Source organism: Planococcus citri, chromosome 5, assembly GCF_950023065.1.
Source record: "Planococcus citri chromosome 5, ihPlaCitr1.1, whole genome shotgun sequence".
In the NCBI taxonomy this organism is placed as follows: domain Eukaryota; kingdom Metazoa; phylum Arthropoda; class Insecta; order Hemiptera; family Pseudococcidae; genus Planococcus; species Planococcus citri.
Window position 1 is genome coordinate 5,005,828 of NC_088681.1, and position 20,006 is coordinate 5,025,833.

The 20,006-nt window shown below is 35.6% G+C and overlaps 1 protein-coding gene across 1 annotated transcript in view; it reads left to right on the plus strand.

Annotated features, from left to right (window-relative positions):
• Syt14 (Synaptotagmin 14) overlaps nucleotides 1-20,006 on the plus strand; it is a 106,927-nt gene that overhangs the window by 54,489 nt on the left and 32,432 nt on the right. Inside the window, exons 2-6 of the mRNA XM_065365923.1 lie at nucleotides 7,014-7,175; nucleotides 7,267-7,353; nucleotides 15,082-15,302; nucleotides 15,780-15,956; nucleotides 19,797-19,905. Of these exons, the coding sequence (XP_065221995.1) occupies nucleotides 7,014-7,175; nucleotides 7,267-7,353; nucleotides 15,082-15,302; nucleotides 15,780-15,956; nucleotides 19,797-19,905 (756 nt within the window). The remainder of the gene's footprint in view (nucleotides 1-7,013; nucleotides 7,176-7,266; nucleotides 7,354-15,081; nucleotides 15,303-15,779; nucleotides 15,957-19,796; nucleotides 19,906-20,006) is intronic.

Here is a 20,006-nt window from a genome sequence, read left to right on the forward strand (position 1 = left end):
ATGAAAAATTGAAATTTGCTGCCAATATTTTCTCATTCACAGAACTTTATTCAAGAGAGATTCAGTTACTCTCGTCGAATGATTTATCAATCCTGAGCAAATCGTTCGCGAACGAATTGAGTCCAGTGTTTGGTGATATGATTAAAACTGTCATGTTTCGTCGTATTATTGCGTACTTAATTTGATTTTTCAGTGATTCATTCGTTCGTGAACGATTTGCTTCGAGGAGACTATTTCTAGTGGACCTTGTCAACATTTTCTTAAGAACGCGTACAATTGCGAGATATTTTTAATTTCTTTAAGTCGACTTTTCAATTCTTTTACTTTATTTCGAGGAAATTGCACCTTCTTCGAAACATCCTTTCAAAGAGAAAAAAATATGGCACTCGAACGAGAAAAACGTCTCGAACAAAACAGGAAATCACGACACGACTGCGGGAGCGAAAATAATCGTCGACAATTCGTTCAAAAACATCGTCCATTAATCGAATAACGTTAAATTACCTCACTCGAACTGTCCTTTTGTATCCTTGCGGGGGGTGGGGTGGCGGGGAGGTGATGGAGGTGAAGAGGACGACGTCGTCGTTGGACGAATTATACTTATTTGTACGATATGTACTCGATGCCACATCGAATGCCCCATATCATAGCAACCAGAGCAGCACACTTTGCGCCAACAAATAAACGTCAATCAGTGCCTTATATTTACTCGAACGTTATCGTCAACTTCATCAATAAAACACGACCACATCCGCGGCTTTGGGTATATATAAGACATAAGTTCAGTACTTTTCCCTTATGTTTTCTTTTTCTCGTGTCTTAGTTCGCGTCATCGTTTTGGAGGATAAAATAAGTACGCGAATAGACACGCCATAAAAACGCAATCCAGTTAACGTCTTCTTCGTCGTAGGAGAATATAAGAAAGAGGAACGACGACGATGGGAAACAGTAAGGGCCGGAGTCTTTTAAAAGCACTCGAGCTTGTCGAGTGCTTGCGGAAAAGCACTTGCTTAGCTTATCACGCACCGTTTCTCTCGCATCAATACGAGTAATATGGTTACCGTTACGTTATAAGTACGAGAAAAAAGCAGTACCCGAGGTACTTAGGCGAGAATTTGAACTATCTGCCACGAGATTATCGATTAGGTATAAGTAATTTTTAGTATTTCGACGTTTTTATTATTAAATTACACAGGTGCTTACGTGCTTTTACACCGCGACATACACCGTTTCTTAGCAACAAGTAGTGAACGATGTATGCAGATATATTATTCTTTATTTTTATCCCCAGCAGTAAGTAGGTATTGAATTAGTATGATCGAGAATAAATTACGGGTACAAGGACCGAGTAAATTTCATTTCGTTATTTTTGATGTGTAGTGCGTGCTTTATGAAGTATAGGTAGAGGTACGTATCAACTTGACGTCAAAAATAAACACGTTTAGGTAAACGAGAGAACATTATGAAATTATCAGCTTCTGGTAACTTTTCCTTTGAGCACGAAAGTTCGTATTATTTCAACTTAATAGTTGAACGTTTACAGACACGTGTGAAATTCCACCGGAAGAAACGATTAAAATAGCTAACTATACGAAGTTGGAGAAAATGGGAGCAAGCAACCCTTTCAAAACTGGAAACTCGCGTTATCGAATAAAAAAATCTCTAAAAATGAATTCACCAAACACTGGTATCAATTCGTTCGCGAACGATTTGCTCAGTATTAATAAATCATTCCGAGTAATTGAATCTCTCTCAAATGAAGTTCTGTGAATGAGGAAATAGCAAAATCTCAATTTTTCATATCCATCAATAAGAGTTGAAGCTGTTTCGTTCGCGAATGATTTACTCACAGGTGGAAAAATCGTTCTCGAATGAATGAATCACTAATATAATCAGGTAAGACAAAAGATTAAGACCTAAAAACCTTGAAATAATAATTCTATCAACGAAAATTGGAATCAATTCGTTCGCGAACGAGTCGCTTGGAAAATATGAATCATTCGAGAACGACTGAATCCCGTGGAATGGAATCACACGATGAAAGACAAATGAACGCAACAAAAAAATTTGAATTTATTAATAAAAATTGTTGATGATTCGTTCGTGAACGGTTTTGTCCATTGAGTAATCAGTTTTCGAACGAATGAATCGCTGAAAAATCAAATCAGATATAGAACCACACAACAAAATTTGACAATTTCAATTTTATCATGAAAAATTTTACTCAGTTCGTTCGCGAACGATTTGCTCGGAATCGACAGATCATTCGAGAATGACTGAATCATTTGGGAATCAAATCACATAATGAAGGACAACTTGACAAAACAAAACTTATCTTGATTCATCACAAAAATTGTGAATGATTCGTTCGTGAAGGGTTTTTACCTCCGAGCAAATCGTTCACGAACGAATGAATCACTGAAGAACGGAATTGGATATAGGACAAAATAACGAAATTCGCCGGTTGCAATTTTATCAGTTGTCATCAGAAATTTTATTCAATTCGTTCGCAAACGATTTGCTCAGAACAGATAGATCATTTAATCACTTGGGAATCAAATCATTATAATTATCGACTAGTTAGAAAAACAAAACAGTCTTGAATATTTATCAATAAAAAAAAATTGTGAATGATTCATTCGTGAATGGTATTTTCCTTCGAGCAAATCGTTTACGAACGAATAAATCACTGAAAAATCAAATATACGTCCAAACATGACCATTTTAATCATATCACCAAACACTGGACTCAATTCGTTCGCGAACGATTTGCTCAGGATTGATAAATCATTCGACGAGAGTAACTGAATCTCTCTTAAATGAAGTTCTGTGAATGAGGAAATATTAGTAGCAAAATTTCAATTTTTCACATCTGTCAAAATAAGAGTTGAAGCTGATTCGTTCGCGAACGATTTACTTGGAGGTGAACAAATCGTTCTCGAATGAATGAATCACTAATATATCATGTAAGACAAAAGATTAAGACCTAAAACTTGAAATTATAATTCTATCAACGAAAACTGGAGTTTATTCGTTCACGAACGAGTCGGTCAGAAAATATGAATCATTCGGGAACGACTGAATCAGCTGGGAATCAAATCGTCATACAGTATGACAAAAGACGAATGAAAAAAAACGACGAATTTTTGAATTTATCAATAAAATTTTTTAATGAATTGTTCGTGAACGGTTTTACTCTTCGAGTAAATCGTTCGCGAACGACTGAATCACCTGGCAATCAAATCGTCATACAGTATGACAAAAGACAAATGAAAAAAACGAAGAATTTTTGAATTTATCAATAAAATTTTTTAATGAATTGTTCGTGAACGGTTTTGCCCTTCGAGTAAATCGTTCGCGAACGAATGAATCACTGAAAAATCAAATCAGATATAGAACGACACGACGAATTTTGACAGCTTCATATTTTATCATAGGAAATTTTACTCAGTTCGTTCGCGAACGATTTGCTCGGAATCGACAGATCATTCGAGAACGACTGAATCACTTGGGAATCAAATCAGATAATGTACGACAACTTGACAAAACAAAACATTTCATGATTCATCTATAAAAAATAAAAATTGTGAATGATTCGTTCGTGAACGGTTTTTACCTCCGAGCAAATCGTTCGCGAACGAATGAATCAACGAAGCATAGAATTTTGGATATGGGACAAAATAACGAAATGTGCCAGTTGCAATCTTATCAGTTATTATCACCAAAAATTTTATTCAATTCGTTCGCAAACGATTTGCTCAGAACCGATAGAACATTGAATCACTTGGGAATCAAATCATCGTATAATGATCGACTAGTTAGAAAAACAAAACAGTTCTGAATATTTATCAATAAAAAAAAATTGTGAATGATTCGTTCGTGAACGGTATTTTCCTTCGAGTAAATCGTTCGCGAACGAATGAATCACCGAAAAATCTAATTAGCTATAGGATGACATGACGACATTTGACAGCTTCAATCTTATCATAGAAATTGTACTCAATTCGTTCGCGAACAAATGTGTTCAAAATCGACAATTCATTCGAGAACGACTGAATCACGTGTGAATCGAATCAGATAGTGAATGACAAGATAACAAAACATAACATTTTTGAATTCATCAATAAAAAAAAAATTGCGAATGATTCGTTCGTGAACGGTATTTTCCTCCGAACAAATCGTTCTCAAACGAATGAATCTCAGAATCGACAGATCATTCGAGAACGACTAAATCACTTGGGAATCGAATTGGATAATGAACGACAAATTGAGAAAACGAAACATTTTCTAATTTAGCAATAAAAATTGCGAATGATTCGTTCGTGAACGATTTGCTCGGAATTGACAGATCATTCGAGAACGACTGAATCACTCGAGAATCAAAACAGATAATGAACGAAAATTTGAAAAAATAAAACATTTTTGAATATTTATCAATAATAACATTGTGAATGATTCGTTCGTGAACGGGTTATTCCTACAAAGAAATCGTTCGCGAACGAATGAATCACTGAAAAATCAAATGAAAAAATTATACTCAATTTCGTTCGCGAACGATTTTTTCAGAATGGACCCTGGCATTACAATGTCCATTTTATATCAATTGAACTAAAGTTTGTAAAAAACGGCCCACACTATAGACCGCAGTCCAATTCCAAGAATGACCCCCCCCCCAATTTTAGTAAAAATGAAGTGTTGTAGAATTGTTCAAAAGGTACCTTGTGACCTATCAAAATGTATTAAAATTTCGCGAGAAATTCAAATATCGCTAGGAAATTGAGTATTTTTTAGGCAATTTTGAAGAATTTCAAGCCGGAATTTTTGAAAGAGTGTCGTAAGATCTATCAAAATGGCACAAAAAATTTTTATTGAGCAATTTTGAAGAATTTTCAGTTTCAAAAATTTGAGTCCGAAGTTGAGTCGTGTGTGTTTATGAAGAGTTTCGAGCTCAAAATTGGGTGAATATTTTTTAATTTTTGGAAAAAGAGTCCTGCAACAGATCAAAATGGGTTAATACTATCATCAAAAAGTCAAAAAATTTCATCAATTTTTTTTGGCACTTTCAAGCGTTTTGAGCTGTTAATTCGGATATGATTTTCGACGGGCTAAAATGGCATAAAAAATTAGCATAAAATTTTTTGAGCCTTATTGAAGAACTTTGTGTTCAAAATTGAACGATGATTTTCGCAAAAAAAAAAAGAAGAATCACGCAACCGATCAAAATAGTCTTAAATTTCATCAAAAAATCATAATTTTTCATCCAATTCTTTTGGCAGTTTTGAAGAATTTTGATCTTGAATTTGGACATGATTATTTTGAACCTCTAATTCGGATATCATTTTCGAGATTTTTGAAAATGATGTAATGCCACCAATCAAAATGGGTTAAAATGTCATTCGAAAATCGAAAATTACCATTAAATTTTTTAATAGCACTTTTGAAGAATTTTAAGCTCAAAATGGGACGATGACTTTTTTCTATTTCTGAAAGAAGAGTCACGAAACCGATCAAAATGAATTGAAATGTCATCAAAAAAATCAAAAATGCTATTTCGATCAAATTTTTTTTTCAACTCTTTAAATAATTTTGAACTGTTACTTAATTCGCAAATGGTTTTTCGAGATTTTTGAAAACTGGTCAAGTAATACGACTTATCAGAATGGGCTAAAATTCAATCAAAAATCACGATCAAATTTTTCAAACTATTGAAAAATGTTGAGATTAAAGTTGAGCTATGATTTTCACGATTTCCGCAAAAAAAAAAGAATCATGCAACCGATTAAAATGAGCTAAAATTTCATCAAGAAAATCAGAATTACTCATCCAATTTTTTTGAGCTGTTTTGAAGAATTTCGAACCCATAATTTTAAGGGTCCTCAAAAAAGGCCATGCAACGTCAAACTGCGTTAAAATTTTGGTAGAAAATTAAAAATCTCTATCTCAACTGTTTTGAGACTTTTTAAAAATTTTGAGGTCTAAATTGAGTTAGTAATTCTGGTAGAAATTCTTGGCTTTCTCGTGAAATTTCAGCCCATTTCGATTGGTAGAATGATATTTTTTCAAAAATGTCAAAAATCGTGACTGAATTTCTGAGCTCAAAATTTTTCGGTCATTTTGTTAGACCATGGAAGGAAAAACACATAAAAAAATTTGAGATCTCTCGTGTAAGTATGTAAAAAGGAATACGGTGCATTTTTAAACGAAAAAAAAAATCATCGAAATGTTTTTTTTATACCATTTACTCTTGTTTTTAACCTGAGGGAAATTGAAAAATTAATTAGAACAGCTAGTAAGGTTTTGGTTACGAAGGTTACGTTATTTTCAAAAATTACCATTTCCGTCGAAATCGATACCTCAAATGGCTTCTTCCTTGAAAGAATTTCCACGCGTTCCAATTTCAAATGCAATTTTCAACTTTCTTCATTTCGAATTTTCATCGCAATTTTCAAAACCGAAGGTTACGCGAAAAAAAAACCTGCAAACCATAGAAATCCGTAGGGAAAAACGTCGACCTTCAGATGACGTTTCTTTTACCCTTTTATTTTTCGAATATTGAATTAAAAATTCTCATTTATTGAGTGTATCGATTCGTGGTCATTGGCTGAAGAAAAAGATAGCCCACACGTAGGTCTAGGTCTAGTTCGATTGTCATCTATTCGATAGATATAGTTTTTACATTCGTTCGACCTTTATTCGTCTATAATTTGATACGGTCTATGCCACGTGCGATTTGAACTTTGAAAATCGTTTCAGAACTTGCATTCTGTCGATGGTGAAAATTGGAGGGGAGAGGGGGGTTCAAAAATCTCACGCATAGTCTTCGAAAATATTCCACATTTCGCTACCAGTCTTAAGGGACCTTAATATGATGCTTGAACTTACAAATTTTCACGTTGAATTTTACGTCTTCGGTCGAAGTTCTGTTCTCTCAGTCTTGAACACTTCGCCATACTTATCGAATTTGCAACCAATTGAATACTAATTTCCACCTTTGTGTGTGTTTCTTTTTGCAGTTTTGGAAAGCAATGGTGCTCTGAGTCTGAGTATAGCGGCGGCGGCTGTGGTGTTGCTGGTATTTTTGGTTTTATTGTATTTCAACAAACGATGGTTTTCGAACAGCTCTATCAATTGTTACGATGAACATTTCACATTGCCTCATACAACTCGTCAGTGTTGTAAGTATTTTCGTCGCTTTTTTAGTCAATTTCGTATTCGATACAGAGAGCTGATCCGAGGATATTTTTCTCTCTGTTTTCGTGTTTATAGTGAACAAATCTTCTTCGAACAATGGAAAATCAAATTGGCAACAGACGCAGTTGACCAAGGAAAATCAATCGATTCATATAAATATCCGTAAGTACTCTTACGACATTATGTAATCCTACAGTTCACATATATTGTGTTTTTTGGTCACGAGTAGAATTTTAGATCGTGGTAGCAAATTCCAGCCTGTTCTTCCTCCTTCTTCGATCACCCACACTAACTGAAATTTATTACTTTGAGGATATCGAGGCGAGTTGAATGTGAAGAGGGGGAGGGAGAGGGGTGATAAAAACACATTTGTATTCTTCCGAGTACTTGGCTTGCTGGTGTTCGACTTGTATGTAAGTCAGATTGAAACTCGCCAAGCAAATTTAGTAAACCGATGTAAGACAGTTTTAAGCTCGTCGAGAGTTGAGTCGTGCTGAGATGAGCTTTTATAAATATTAAATTTCATCGTCGTAAAACCGCGCTGAGCTCGCGTGGCAGCGTTAAACCCTTCGTCGCCTCTTTGTCATTAAACTGCATGGAAAATTGGAAGAAATATCTTCGAAAAAGATTTTCGTCTTTACGACCAAATTTCAGATAAGAAAATGAATTTTAAACACGTCTCGCGCTTATACTCGTACCACGTTGAATCGCCTCGCGCGCCAAATTCTGTATTTAACGCTGCCAAACGAGTCTGAAAAAAAAGAGCAACGATACGAATTAAACGATGTTGTTGGTTTTTACGTAGTGAGGGTTTCTTGTTGCGAGACGATGAGGCCGGATAGGCGGATACCGCGTATCCTCTCCGAGTAATGATCTCGCCGAATTCTTCATCCGTTATTTCGTTCGTCGCAATTTCTCTCTATATATTAAGACTGTTTTGCCAACAAGGCTGAAAAAATCGTCTTCGGGGAATTATTCGCAGGTTTTCCCAAAAGGTTGAAATTCTCATTTTAAAGACGAATTTTGTACGTACTACGTAGCTGACTAGCTGTGCAAATGAAAAATATAGTGCCTTCGCTTTCGGCTGAAATTCTTGCAAGGGGAGGAGGAGAATTTCGGGCTGGTAGGAAGAGAACCGAAAGAGGATTCTAACACCAAGGCACTCTTAAAGCACAAATTTCAAGACCTGAAATTAATTTCTCGATTTTTGGCGAATGTTTGAAATTTCAAAGGCCATCTCCTCATGAAAAAAATTAAAATTTGACGACGATCGTTTTTATGGCATTATGAACCCTTCCAACTTTGAGAGAAATGAAAGAAAAATAGAATGAATCAGAGTCGATGAGAACTTTTTGAAAATTGCTTCTGAATAACCCCCTCTTTTCAAGAAAAAACCCTCTTTGGCCCCCCAACAATTTTGGTTCTCTTTTATAGTGTCCCCGAAGTTGAAAATGATTCCAAAAAATTAAAATTTGAATTATGTAAAACTTTTTTTTCGAAAATTTTCAATTTCTTGTTCCAAATCCTCCAATGTTTTACCCTCGATGCAAAGTTTTCAAAGGATTTTTCGTCCTCGAAGGATTCATTGATTGGGGGAGGGGTCAAGTCCTTTCTTAAAAGGTTATTCGAATAGATTCTGATTGATTCTGGTCAAAATTACAAAAAAAATTGACAGACTTGATTTTTCTACTTTTAAAAATTCTTTTTTTCCAGTTTTTTGAGAGTTTTATTGTTTGCTGATCCGTTTTTCCTGTTTTTTTTTTTCAACTGTTAGGGTGTTCACTCCCTAGGGAATTGAATCAAAAAATTGTGAGGTAAAAATGGACAATTTTTTTTTTATTTTCGGTTCATTCCATGTCAAAATCAACTTGATTTGAGCTTTGGCCAGGCTAATGAAATTTTCCAAAAATGCATAGAGGAGTGTTGAAAACGCGTTGAAATGATGTGAAAATATTGAAAAAAAAACAACAATAAAATCATCCAAAATCACCAAAAAGTGTAAGAATTTTAATCAAGTTTTCCCAAATTTGTGTGAAAAAGTGTTTAATACGTATTAAAAAAAATTAAATTTAACAAAAATCATCCAACAGGAAAAAAATGTTTTTTAATTTGCCAATAAAAAGAATCATGAAATGATAGAAAAAAAAACAATCAAGTAATCATTAAAAAGTAATCAAAAATTGCCTCAAATTGATGAATAAATTGATGAAATTGTAGTAAAACGTCATAAAAATTTATCAAAAATGACATAAAACTTCGTTGCAAGCTCAAAACAGCATTAAAAAACGAAGCATTATCGAAAAATTACCAAATTTCAGGAAGATTGCCCAAAAATGCACGAGACAATGTAAAAAAACACTTGAAAAAGCATAATCACTTTGAAATTGCTGAAAAGTGACGAAATTTCAGTGAAATTTGCAAGAAATGCATGAAAGAGTGTAGAAAACTTGTTAAAATGATCATAAATAATACTCAAATCATATGCATTAAAATCATTGAAAATCTGCAAAAAAAGTAATAGAATTGCAACATTTATCAGAAATGATCAAAAAAGTATGTATTAGAAATGTGTTGAAATGATCTTGGAAAAACTCATAAAAGCATTAAAATCAATAAAAATCTCCAAAAAGTGAAGAAATTCCAGTAAAAATGCACAAAGTTTAGTAAAAATCATCATCATCAATGTCATAGCCGTAAAGCGACTAGTGTGCCCCCAATAACGAGCGCCACTCCTCTTTGTCTTGAGCTAGTGTGGCCGCATTTGCAACTGAGCCAACTATTTTCCAGACTGTATCAGTCCACCTTGTTGGTTGGAGACATTCCTCTCCCTTGTGTTCCAGGCACCTTGCCAAAGAGAATTCCTTTTTCTATGTTTACTGGCCCTCTTCTGGCTATATGTGTCCAAAATAACTCATTATGCTGGTTTCACATATTTTATTTAGCCTGGTTGGTTCTTGCAGTTGTTCCACAATTGATGCATTTGTTTGGTGCGCAGTGTATGATATCTTTAACATCCTGTGCCATACCCACATTTCAAAGGCATCAATTCTTCTTTGATCATCTTGCTTCAGTTGCTTCAATGTCCAGGTCTCCACTCCATATATAAAACTGGAAAAACTAGCATCCTGATTAATGATTAGTCTCCCATTGGGGGGGGATCTGCCCATACACTGAAAAAGACACCAAAACTTCCTGCTTTATTTACATACTCTGAATATACGCATGAAAACGCGCTATTCAGAAGACTGGTTGGTGCACCAAAAAAAATCTACCAAAAAAATACGCTATGCGACGCTACGCGAATATTTGGTAGCATATTTTTCTCGCTTAAGGCCACAGTGCTTTCAAATTATGTGGCATGTTTCTTCACGCTGAAAGAAACCAACTACAAAATACGCCACTAACCTGGTTTTTGGCGTATTCTTTTGCATATTTGCTAAATAACCCGCATAAATGCGGTATTTTATGCGAATGTTTTAGCATATAGTATGGAAATATTTGCGTTCATTCCATCCAATGTCCCAGTGGTTAGGTAAGTAGGAAAGTTGCTCTCCAACTCGGAGACCCGGGTTCAATCCCTAGCAGAACCAAAAAAATTTTCATGAATATTGGACATTGGCAGAATTTATCGCTTAAAAAAATACTCGCGCTGATTAATGAGTAGAAATGTATTGGCGGAAAGTGTTGCAATTCCTTCAGTGTTTTTTGTGGCGTATCATCGGCAGATTTTCACCCAATGGGGTTTCTTCCCCATTTTTATGGAGATTTTCCAGTTGGTGGTGACTTTACTCAACTGAGACATCGCTGCTTTTCCAACAGCTATTCTTCTTCTAATTTCCTTGGCTGATCCTCCATCAGCATCCACAAGTGAACCCAAATAAATAAATGAGTTCACTCTTTCAAATTCATTCACCCAGTTGGGTGAAAATCTGCTCTTACGCGACATAAAAACGCGGGCAGGAGATTTAACACTTTACACCTATCCTTTTTCTGCACATTAATCGGCGCGTATTTTATTTACATGTAAAAATCTGCCATTGATCAATATTCTTGAAAAATTTTTTGGCACCAGTGGGGATCGAACTCGAGTCCTCGGATCTGTGAGTGGAATCCTTGTTACCTACGCCACCAGAGAACTTGGTAGAAATGAATAATTATTTATACACTAGTCTAAAACACACGCGCAAAATACCAGATTTCCGGGCATTTTCAGCAAATACGTGAATAAATACGCTACGAAATATTTGTGTAGCGTATTTTTGTGGCTGGTTTTTTCAACGTGCAAAAATACGCCACATAATTTAGAAGTGTAGCGGCTGAACGTAATAAAAATACGCTATGAAATATTCTTGTGGCATGTTCATCAGCAGAAATTTTTTTCTGGTGTGCAGAAAATGTAACAACCTAAAAAGTTGCTTCAAATCACGCCCGTGAATTGCAGCGTGATTTTGAAAACTGTAAAATCTGCTGCATGGCAACAGTTTAAAGTTGTGTTGAAGTATAAAATGCCAATTAAACTGCTCTTTACCGCGTATTTATTGGCAGAAGGGCAGATTTTCACCCAGCTGGGCAGGGCTTCGGATTCTGGTAAGTATCCAGCTCTATCAACAACCATGACCTTGGTTTTCCCCACATTTATGAGGATGAGGAGTCCTATGTCCTCACTGACCATCCTGACCTGCTTGATCAGTTCTGCGCTTCTGCCAGTTCCTCTTCACTTGTGGCTATTAAGGTGGTATCATAAGCGTAATAGAGATTGGAGATTCTTCTTCTTCCTATCTTGATGCCGCCGCGCCTTCCCAGTTCTCCAAGGCTTTTCACATGATGCTCTTGCCATAGATGTTGAACAGCAGAGGTGAGAATATGCAGCCATGCCTTACTCCCAGTTCTGACTGAAATGGGTTCCACTCTTCTCAGTCTACTCTCACCATCATCTCATTCTTGTCATACAGTGATTTGATCAACTCAATTAGGTGCTCTGGAACCCCCCCCCCCCATCTCACTTAGTATCTTATATATAGTCAACGAAGCATAGTACATACTGCAGGGATGTTGAATTTGCGGAATTTTTTGATTATTTGTCTGATGTTCGAAATCTGCTCTCTTGTACCTCTTCCAGGCATAAAAGCTGACTTTTCAAGGGGAATCTGCCTATGCAGGTATGCCTTGATCCTATTTTTGATTAATCGGAGCATCGCTTTACTGGCATGTGGAATCAAAATATGTAATATGAATAAAGTATCGTTGGAACGTCTTCAGCACACAAGTGAAACCATTCAAAACAACGAAAATTACCAAAAATTGAACAAACTTTGGTTAAATTGTCCAAAAATGTACGTAAAAGTGTGAAAAACATGAAAAAGTGATGTGTTAAGATTTTCAAAACAGCATTAAAATCTAAATTATCATAAAGTGTGAGAATTTCAATTAAATTTGCCAAAAACGCATGAAAAAATATTTAACGCATGATAAAATGATTTTAAGACGATTTTAAAATACTCAAAAAAGTATTAAAACTGACAAAAATTATCAAAATTGATAAAAAGTTCTGTAAAATTTGCCAGAAAATTGTGAAAAAGTGTTAAAAACTTGGTAAGATAATCTGAAAACATTCAAAGCAGCTTTAAAATCACTGAAAATCCGAAAGAAAGTAATAAAAGTGTTGAAATAATGTAAAAATATTTTTTATATAGCATCAGAATAATAATTGTAATTACCAAAAAAATGATGAAATAATTTTTGCAAAAATTTGTAAAATGTTGCAAAAATGTTGCATAAAAGAAAAACATCGTTCAAACTGCTAAATACAATTCACAAGTGAAAGTGTATTAGAAAACAGTTGCAGCATTCTCGAGTAATTAAAACTTTTGGACATTCAAACTGCTGAAAAAAAATGAACCCTACCCCACCTGCCCCAAAAAAGGATTGAAGGGCTAATGATAGCGATTTTCTCTCTTTCCAATTTGAAAAATCTGCAAAGAAAATGTTGTTCAAAATCGGAGGATTCGAACCCAAAATTGGACTGATTTCACGTGGAATGACCTTTTCGTAAACTTTGGGTGGGGGGGGGGAGGTGAGGGGGCGGAGATCCATGGAAGGTAATCGACATAGTTTGGGAGACCGAGAAAGGTGACATTTCTTTAAAAGTATAGGTACTACATATTATTTAGAAGAATTTTGATGCAAAAATGGAAAATTTTTCAATAAATTGGATTTATAAATTTTTTTCCAACAGTGAAGGTGACTCTGGCTTAACTGTTTTTGGACTTTGAGGAAAATCAAATAAGTAGGGAATATTTTTTCATGAAATCCAACATGTTTAGGGAGTGGAAGTGCAACATAGTGATATTTCAAAATGACAGGCACCTAAATACTTCATTTTTATCCAATTTATGGCCATTTGATCAATTTTTTTTTTTTTTGAATATTGGACAAAGTTGAAATTTTATAAATTTGTCAAAAATGGAAAAACAAATTTCATTGGCTAGAATCTGCGTCTGTGGTTGGATCGTCTATTTGCCCGATGCAAAAAAATTCGCGCCTGTACCTCCTTTATTAGGTTTTTAAATTTCTACTTCTAACGTAGGGTACCTATACTACCTATTTCGCAATCAGATTTAATACGACGATATAATGTAAACACTTTCGTGAAATTCTTTTTGAAAAAAAAAAAAAATGTTTCCTCGAATTCGCCGCATTGGTTGTCGAGTTCTCTGTTTCAATTATAAGTAAACAAGGTGTTTTCTTAAGGGCAAAATTAATTTTAAAAATTTCTACGAGTATTCGACGAAGAAGACGACGACGCAACTTTATTATTCGTCGAATTGAATGTCGGTACGTGTTTCTCGGGATTTTTTCCACGCTTTTTTCTTTTCCACGGGTGAATAAATTTGCGAAAATAATGATGGTTCGCTTTTGTTGTACGCGCGTACGTTTGCGAAAAGTTGAAAAATATTTTATACGAAATTAAAATTCGTGTTCTTTTGATACCGCATTTTGTTGTTTTTTCCGCTATACGAGTAGGTATAACTACGAGACAACGAATCGTGAAAAATTTTAAAACCGCTTTTCTCGTCTCGTTTTTATTTTCTTTTTCGTTTATATTGTTGTTTTTTGTGTCGAGAACGAGATAAAAAAAATATACTAAATAGAGAGGGAACCAACAGATGGTATCATCAAAAGAATGGCTAAGTATCTAATGGGGGTACTCATTTTGTTGTAAAGAGTTTGCATTTCGCAAACGACTATGATATTTAATAGGGTATCGCGACGACGACGACGATGCTCCAAATAAAGGTCGAGTTTAGCTCGTGAATTGTCCAATTATGTGGACTAAATAAGGGAATTTGATCTGTTTCGCGTCATTTGATATCTTTGAATTTGGTATCCGTAGATTAAAATTTTGGTATACTGACGAGGTATTGAAAAAAAAAAGGTCTTACTGTTTTCTAACGAACCCAACGTACTATCGTATAACCAAAACTTTGATTTCGGAAATTTCCCAATTTCTTCAAACAGGCAGTTTACCTTTGAGGAGGAAAAGTTTCAGATTACTTACACGTTGCACGATGATGTGACGACGACCTCGTTTCATCTCGAATTCTATGTTATGCTGATGCCAGAACATTGACACTTGAAAGGATCTTTGAGTCCAGCGGGAGGATGACTGGTAGGGTAACCAAGACGAGATGAAAACTCTATAATTATTTTACCACGATTTACAGCCACCTTGATGCATACCCTTTTTCCCTCTCCCAAACTTGATAAATTCTTGGCTAAAGTTTGTGAACTGATTAATGAAATTTGCCTTTGAAAACGTTACATTGTAATTGATGCAGTTTCTGTTCCCTCCATCGATTAATTCCATCCCCTGGCACGTTTATGTTGCAGACTCGCATATAAAAAACGAACGAGAACTAGAAAACGCCTATGAAAACACATTACTGGTGAGGAACCGTGGCAGTACGAGCTCCTCCAGCGAATCGACTACAGCCAGTACCTGCGAAGATGATGCGAACGTTGTCAGACAAAGAGATATCGCCAGATATGCGAGAGCTTTCTCATTACCCGAGGAACAGATGCCGTTGGCTGTGTCAAGGGATAATTTAGACGTAAGTTACTCCTGTAACAATGTTTGGTATTCGTTCGTTTAGTTCGTTTTTAGGTGTACGAGCCACGAGGTAGGTAGAGGTAGATACTCGTATTAAAATTCGAAAAGTTCTTCTCAAACTCTCGTGACTCGTGTAGATTTGAATTCAATGTGAACGTAGATGAAGGGGAAACGAGATGAGAAAGAGAACGCAAAAATGTCATTCCACCGGGCGAAATTCATAATTGGAAATTTTTTCTCAACTCTTCACCGTGTTCTTTTTTTTTTTTATCGAATAGATTACGTACCACGAGTTGAGATAGTAGAATATCACGTAGCCTCGGGTAGACCTTTTTCTTTTAATTAAAGACTTGTCTCTGGGTATAATACCGAACATATTTTCGTCGGTTTTTTGTTTTTTTTTTTGTACAGTTATCTACGATTGAACATGCTATGTTGTTTTTTATACGTGATTTGGTTTGTTTTTCTCATTTGATAGGATCAGTTCTCCGATATTCATAGCGCATTTAGCGATTCGATGAGTGGAATTATTGGAAAGTGTGGCCTATTAGAAGTTTCATTCGCGTATGATGCTCCTGTCAAGAAAATGACCATCCATGTGCTCCAAGCCAGAGATATTCCAGCTACAGATCGTGGAAGACCATCGTATACGCAGGTACTATGATTGATCAAGCTCTACATAATTATTTTAACGAAATTCGATTGATCTACTAAATTTTTTTTCATCATTTTGTCATATTTTAATATTTTTGACGACTGGAATTTTGAAGTATTTTCGGCTTAAATTAGTCGTCGTCGTCGTTTCCTTATAAGCGGTAGGCCTGTTGGCCTGTCTGCTGCGGGTGAAACCTGTTGAGGATGAGCCTGAGGTATCAGTGAGTTTCCTCCTTGGTCTCCCTCTGCTTCTCTTCCCCGTTGGTGTATATTGGAGGACCTGTTTTGGTGATCTTGTTTCCTCCATCCTTTTGACATGATTTCTCCAATCTTTCCTATACTGTTTTATCTTCTTCATGACTGGCTTCACTCCAAGATCTGCTGTTATTCTCTCAGATGGGACTCAGTCTCTGAGAGTCACCCCTGCCGTTCTCCTCATGAACTTCCTCTGTGCTGCCATTATTCTTCTTTTATCAGATTTCTTCAGTGCCCATACCTAGCTTCCATAAGTCATCATTGGTATTGCTAGGGTATTGTACACCTTCAATCTTGTTTCTTTTCGCACCTTACTGCTTCTCAGGGTCCTATTTATCAGTCCTGTGACTTTCAGGAACTTTGCAATCTTTCCACCAACATCTACTTCTCCCTGGTATGATATCGTGTTTCCCAGGTATTTGAAATTATTGACCTGATCAATGATTTTTCTATTTATTATAATCTTGCTTCTTACTGGTTCCTTTCCTTTGAATGCCATTGTTTTTGTTTTATCCGATGATATTCTCATATCATACTTTTCTGATATCTTTGTTAGATTGTATATTGATCTCTGTAGGTCATCTTCTGTTTTGGCTAGTACTGCTTGATCATCCGCGAATAGTACTGTTGATATTTCCTGCTTTCTGTCTGTCTTGATTCCTTTTGGCTTCATTTTCTGCCATTCTTTTACCATGTGATCCATGTACATGTTGAATAAAACACAAGACAGTGGGCATCCCTGGCAAACTCCTCTGTTTATTTCTGCTTGCTCTGAGAGTTTATTCCCAATTGTACTTTTCGGAAATTTATGCCCATTTATACAAGTTTTGCATTGGCAAAATAAAAGCCAACACGGACGTGAAAAGTAAAGTATTTTAATCACACAATAAAATGCATACACGAGCGAGAGATAAAAACGGAATAACGTAAGTATGTACGATACATTGAGTACTCAGCTATGTACAATGCTCAGCTTTACAATGCCGCTGGGTTACGGTGCAAACCGCAACCAAATCGCCACAGTACTCCCCCCTAAGCGGGGGACTCGTGATACAATAAATAGTAAAATACATTAAACAATAAAAAGAATAAAATTTGTACATTGAAAAAACACAATAACGTATGTACCATACATCGAGTACTCAGCTATGTACAACGCTCAGCTAGGCGAGCGGCGCACGCATTCGGCGCAGATAACAATGCCGCTGGGTTACGGCGCAAACCGCAACCAAATCGCCACAGTACTCTTATTCTAGTGTTCTTATACATGCTGTTTATTACCTTTCTCATTTTATATCCTTGCATAGACGACCAAAAAAACCACTGGGTGCCAAAAACGGCACCACAATGCATTTTGAAAATTTTAAAATACATTAGGTGCCGTTTTTGGCACCCAGTGGTTTTTTTAATGAAAATTACATTGTGGTGCCGTTTTTGGCACTGGTGGTCAACGCAGGGATATGTTATCTCTTCATCTTTTAGGACTTCAAACAGTTTGTTTCTATTGACCCTATCATATGCTTTTTCCAGGTCTATAAAGCACATGTGTGTTTCTAGGTTGTGTTTGATCCTTTTTTCCATCCGTAGTTTTACTGTAAAACTTGTGTCAGTGCATGATCTTCCTTTTCTAAATCTGTTTTGACTTTTTGACAACTTTTCTTCTGCGTGTTCTGCCAGTCGTCTTGCCAGTATTTTCGCATGTATCTTGTAGCACGTGTTGAGTAGACTTATTTCTCAGTAGTTCTTAAAGTTTGACATATCGCCTTTCTTGAACAGTGGTATTACAATTGTTGTTTTGAATTCTTCAGGTACCTTTTCTTCTTGGTACATCCTATTTAGGAATTCCCTCAGTCTTCTTTTAAATTCACCACTTGTGTATTTGTACAATTCTGTTGATATGCCATCTTCTCCTGGAGCTTTTGCATTTTTTGCTGTTTTCAAAGCTTCTTGTAGCTCTTAAAATGAAATTCTGTCTTCTATTTCTCCAATATCATCTTCTATCTTTGTATCTTGTGCATTTTCATCACTCCAGAGTTCTTTAAAATATTCCTTTGCATCATTGATTTTAATCTTTGGCAAACCCACTCTTTCATTGAAATTTGTGTCAATTCTCCTTATGATCTTATACACCTTTGTCTGTAACTTGTATGTGTCATGCTCCAGGAATGTGATGAAATTTTCCCAGCTCTCTTTCTGAAATTTCCTAGACTGTCTCTTGACTTTTGCCAACTGTTTTCAATATTCTTCACCATCAACCTCACTTTTTGTGCTCATGAATTTTCTGAAAGCCTGTCTTTTCTTTTGTATGAGTTCTTGGATTTTGTTGTCCCAATTCTTTATTCGCTTTGCCTCGATTCTGCAAGGAACCATTCCTAAGCTTTCTTTTGCCGCTTTTGTCACAATGGATTTGATATTTTTCCATTCTTCTTCTATGTCCTGGCTTTTTGGTATCTCTTGACTTATGATGTTCATCCGTCTTTGGTACAGCCATTGGTTGGTTGGGTCATCCAGGGCTCTTGCGTTGATTTTCTTTTCATTTTTCCTGGCTGGTATTCTTGTTGTTTCCATTCTCATTACTCCTTGAACAAAATGATGGTCAGTGCATATTTCTAGACCTCTGTATTTAGTACTTGAGGGTATTTTTTAATGAGAAAATATATAATTGAACGATTAAAGAGGTAGTTTGCTGATTTTTTTTTTGTTTTTTTTTTGCAAAAGAGCCTTTCAGGATAAGATAGTGAAATTGGCCTTTTCTCCAATTTTGACGAAACTCATCCAAAATGTTGATTTTGAAATAAAACCATCTGAAACTTTTTTTGAATTGCCCCCCTCTCGCCCCCTCCCCCCCACCTAAGAAATATGCCCGTATACGTGCTCAAAATTCAAAATTCTCATTATCCAGAGAAGGGTAGTTCAAGAATTTTGAAACATTCACAGAAAATCCAAAAGGAAATTTTTTGAAAAAAATTCACTTGTTTTTTTTTGAATGGTGGGGGGGGGAGTTAAAAATTTTAAAACTTTGTAGAAAAAAAACGAGGATTGGGCAACATGCTCAAAAAATGGAAATTTTGCAAAAAGAAACGTGCTTTTTTGTCATTTTTTTGCCATGTTTGGACTTTCAAGGTCACAATTATTGGAAAAATGAAATTTCAAGCAACCCAAGTGAAAAGACACGAAAATGACAATTTTCCATTTTTGTTTGGAAAAGTTGTCAAAGTGCCAAATTTTTTGGAGGGGGGGGGGGGGTGAATGTCGAAAAGCATCGATTTTTGGCAAGATAGTCAAGAAGTGTTAATATTTGGCACAATTGTTAAATAGTGTCCATTTCTGGTAAACTTGTCAAAAGAGGCCAATTTTTGCTAAAATTGTCAAACAGTCCTGTTCTCGCCAAGATTGCTCAAAAACCTCCCGTTTTTGCTAAAATTGTCAAAAAAATACTCATTTGTTATCAAAATTATCATAGTGTCAATGTTTGGTGAGTTCATAAAAAATTATGGTTGTAATTTCTGCCCAAATTGCTAGAAATGTTATGTTTTTTTTTTAAATTTTTATTGAGTTACTCATTTGGCAGTTTCAAATGTTACAGATACAAATCGTGTTGTTGCCTGGTAAAAAGCAGAAGCAGAAAAGTAAAGTTAGAAATGGCGACAATCCTCAGTACATGGAAAGCTTCCTCTTTCATCGCATCACTCCAGGTGAGTTCGGTTTCTTTGAATAAAAATCGTTGATTTTCTGCTACCAACAACTCGTTTGATTCAACAAAGAAGTCGTTATTTGTTCATTTTCCAGAATCGAA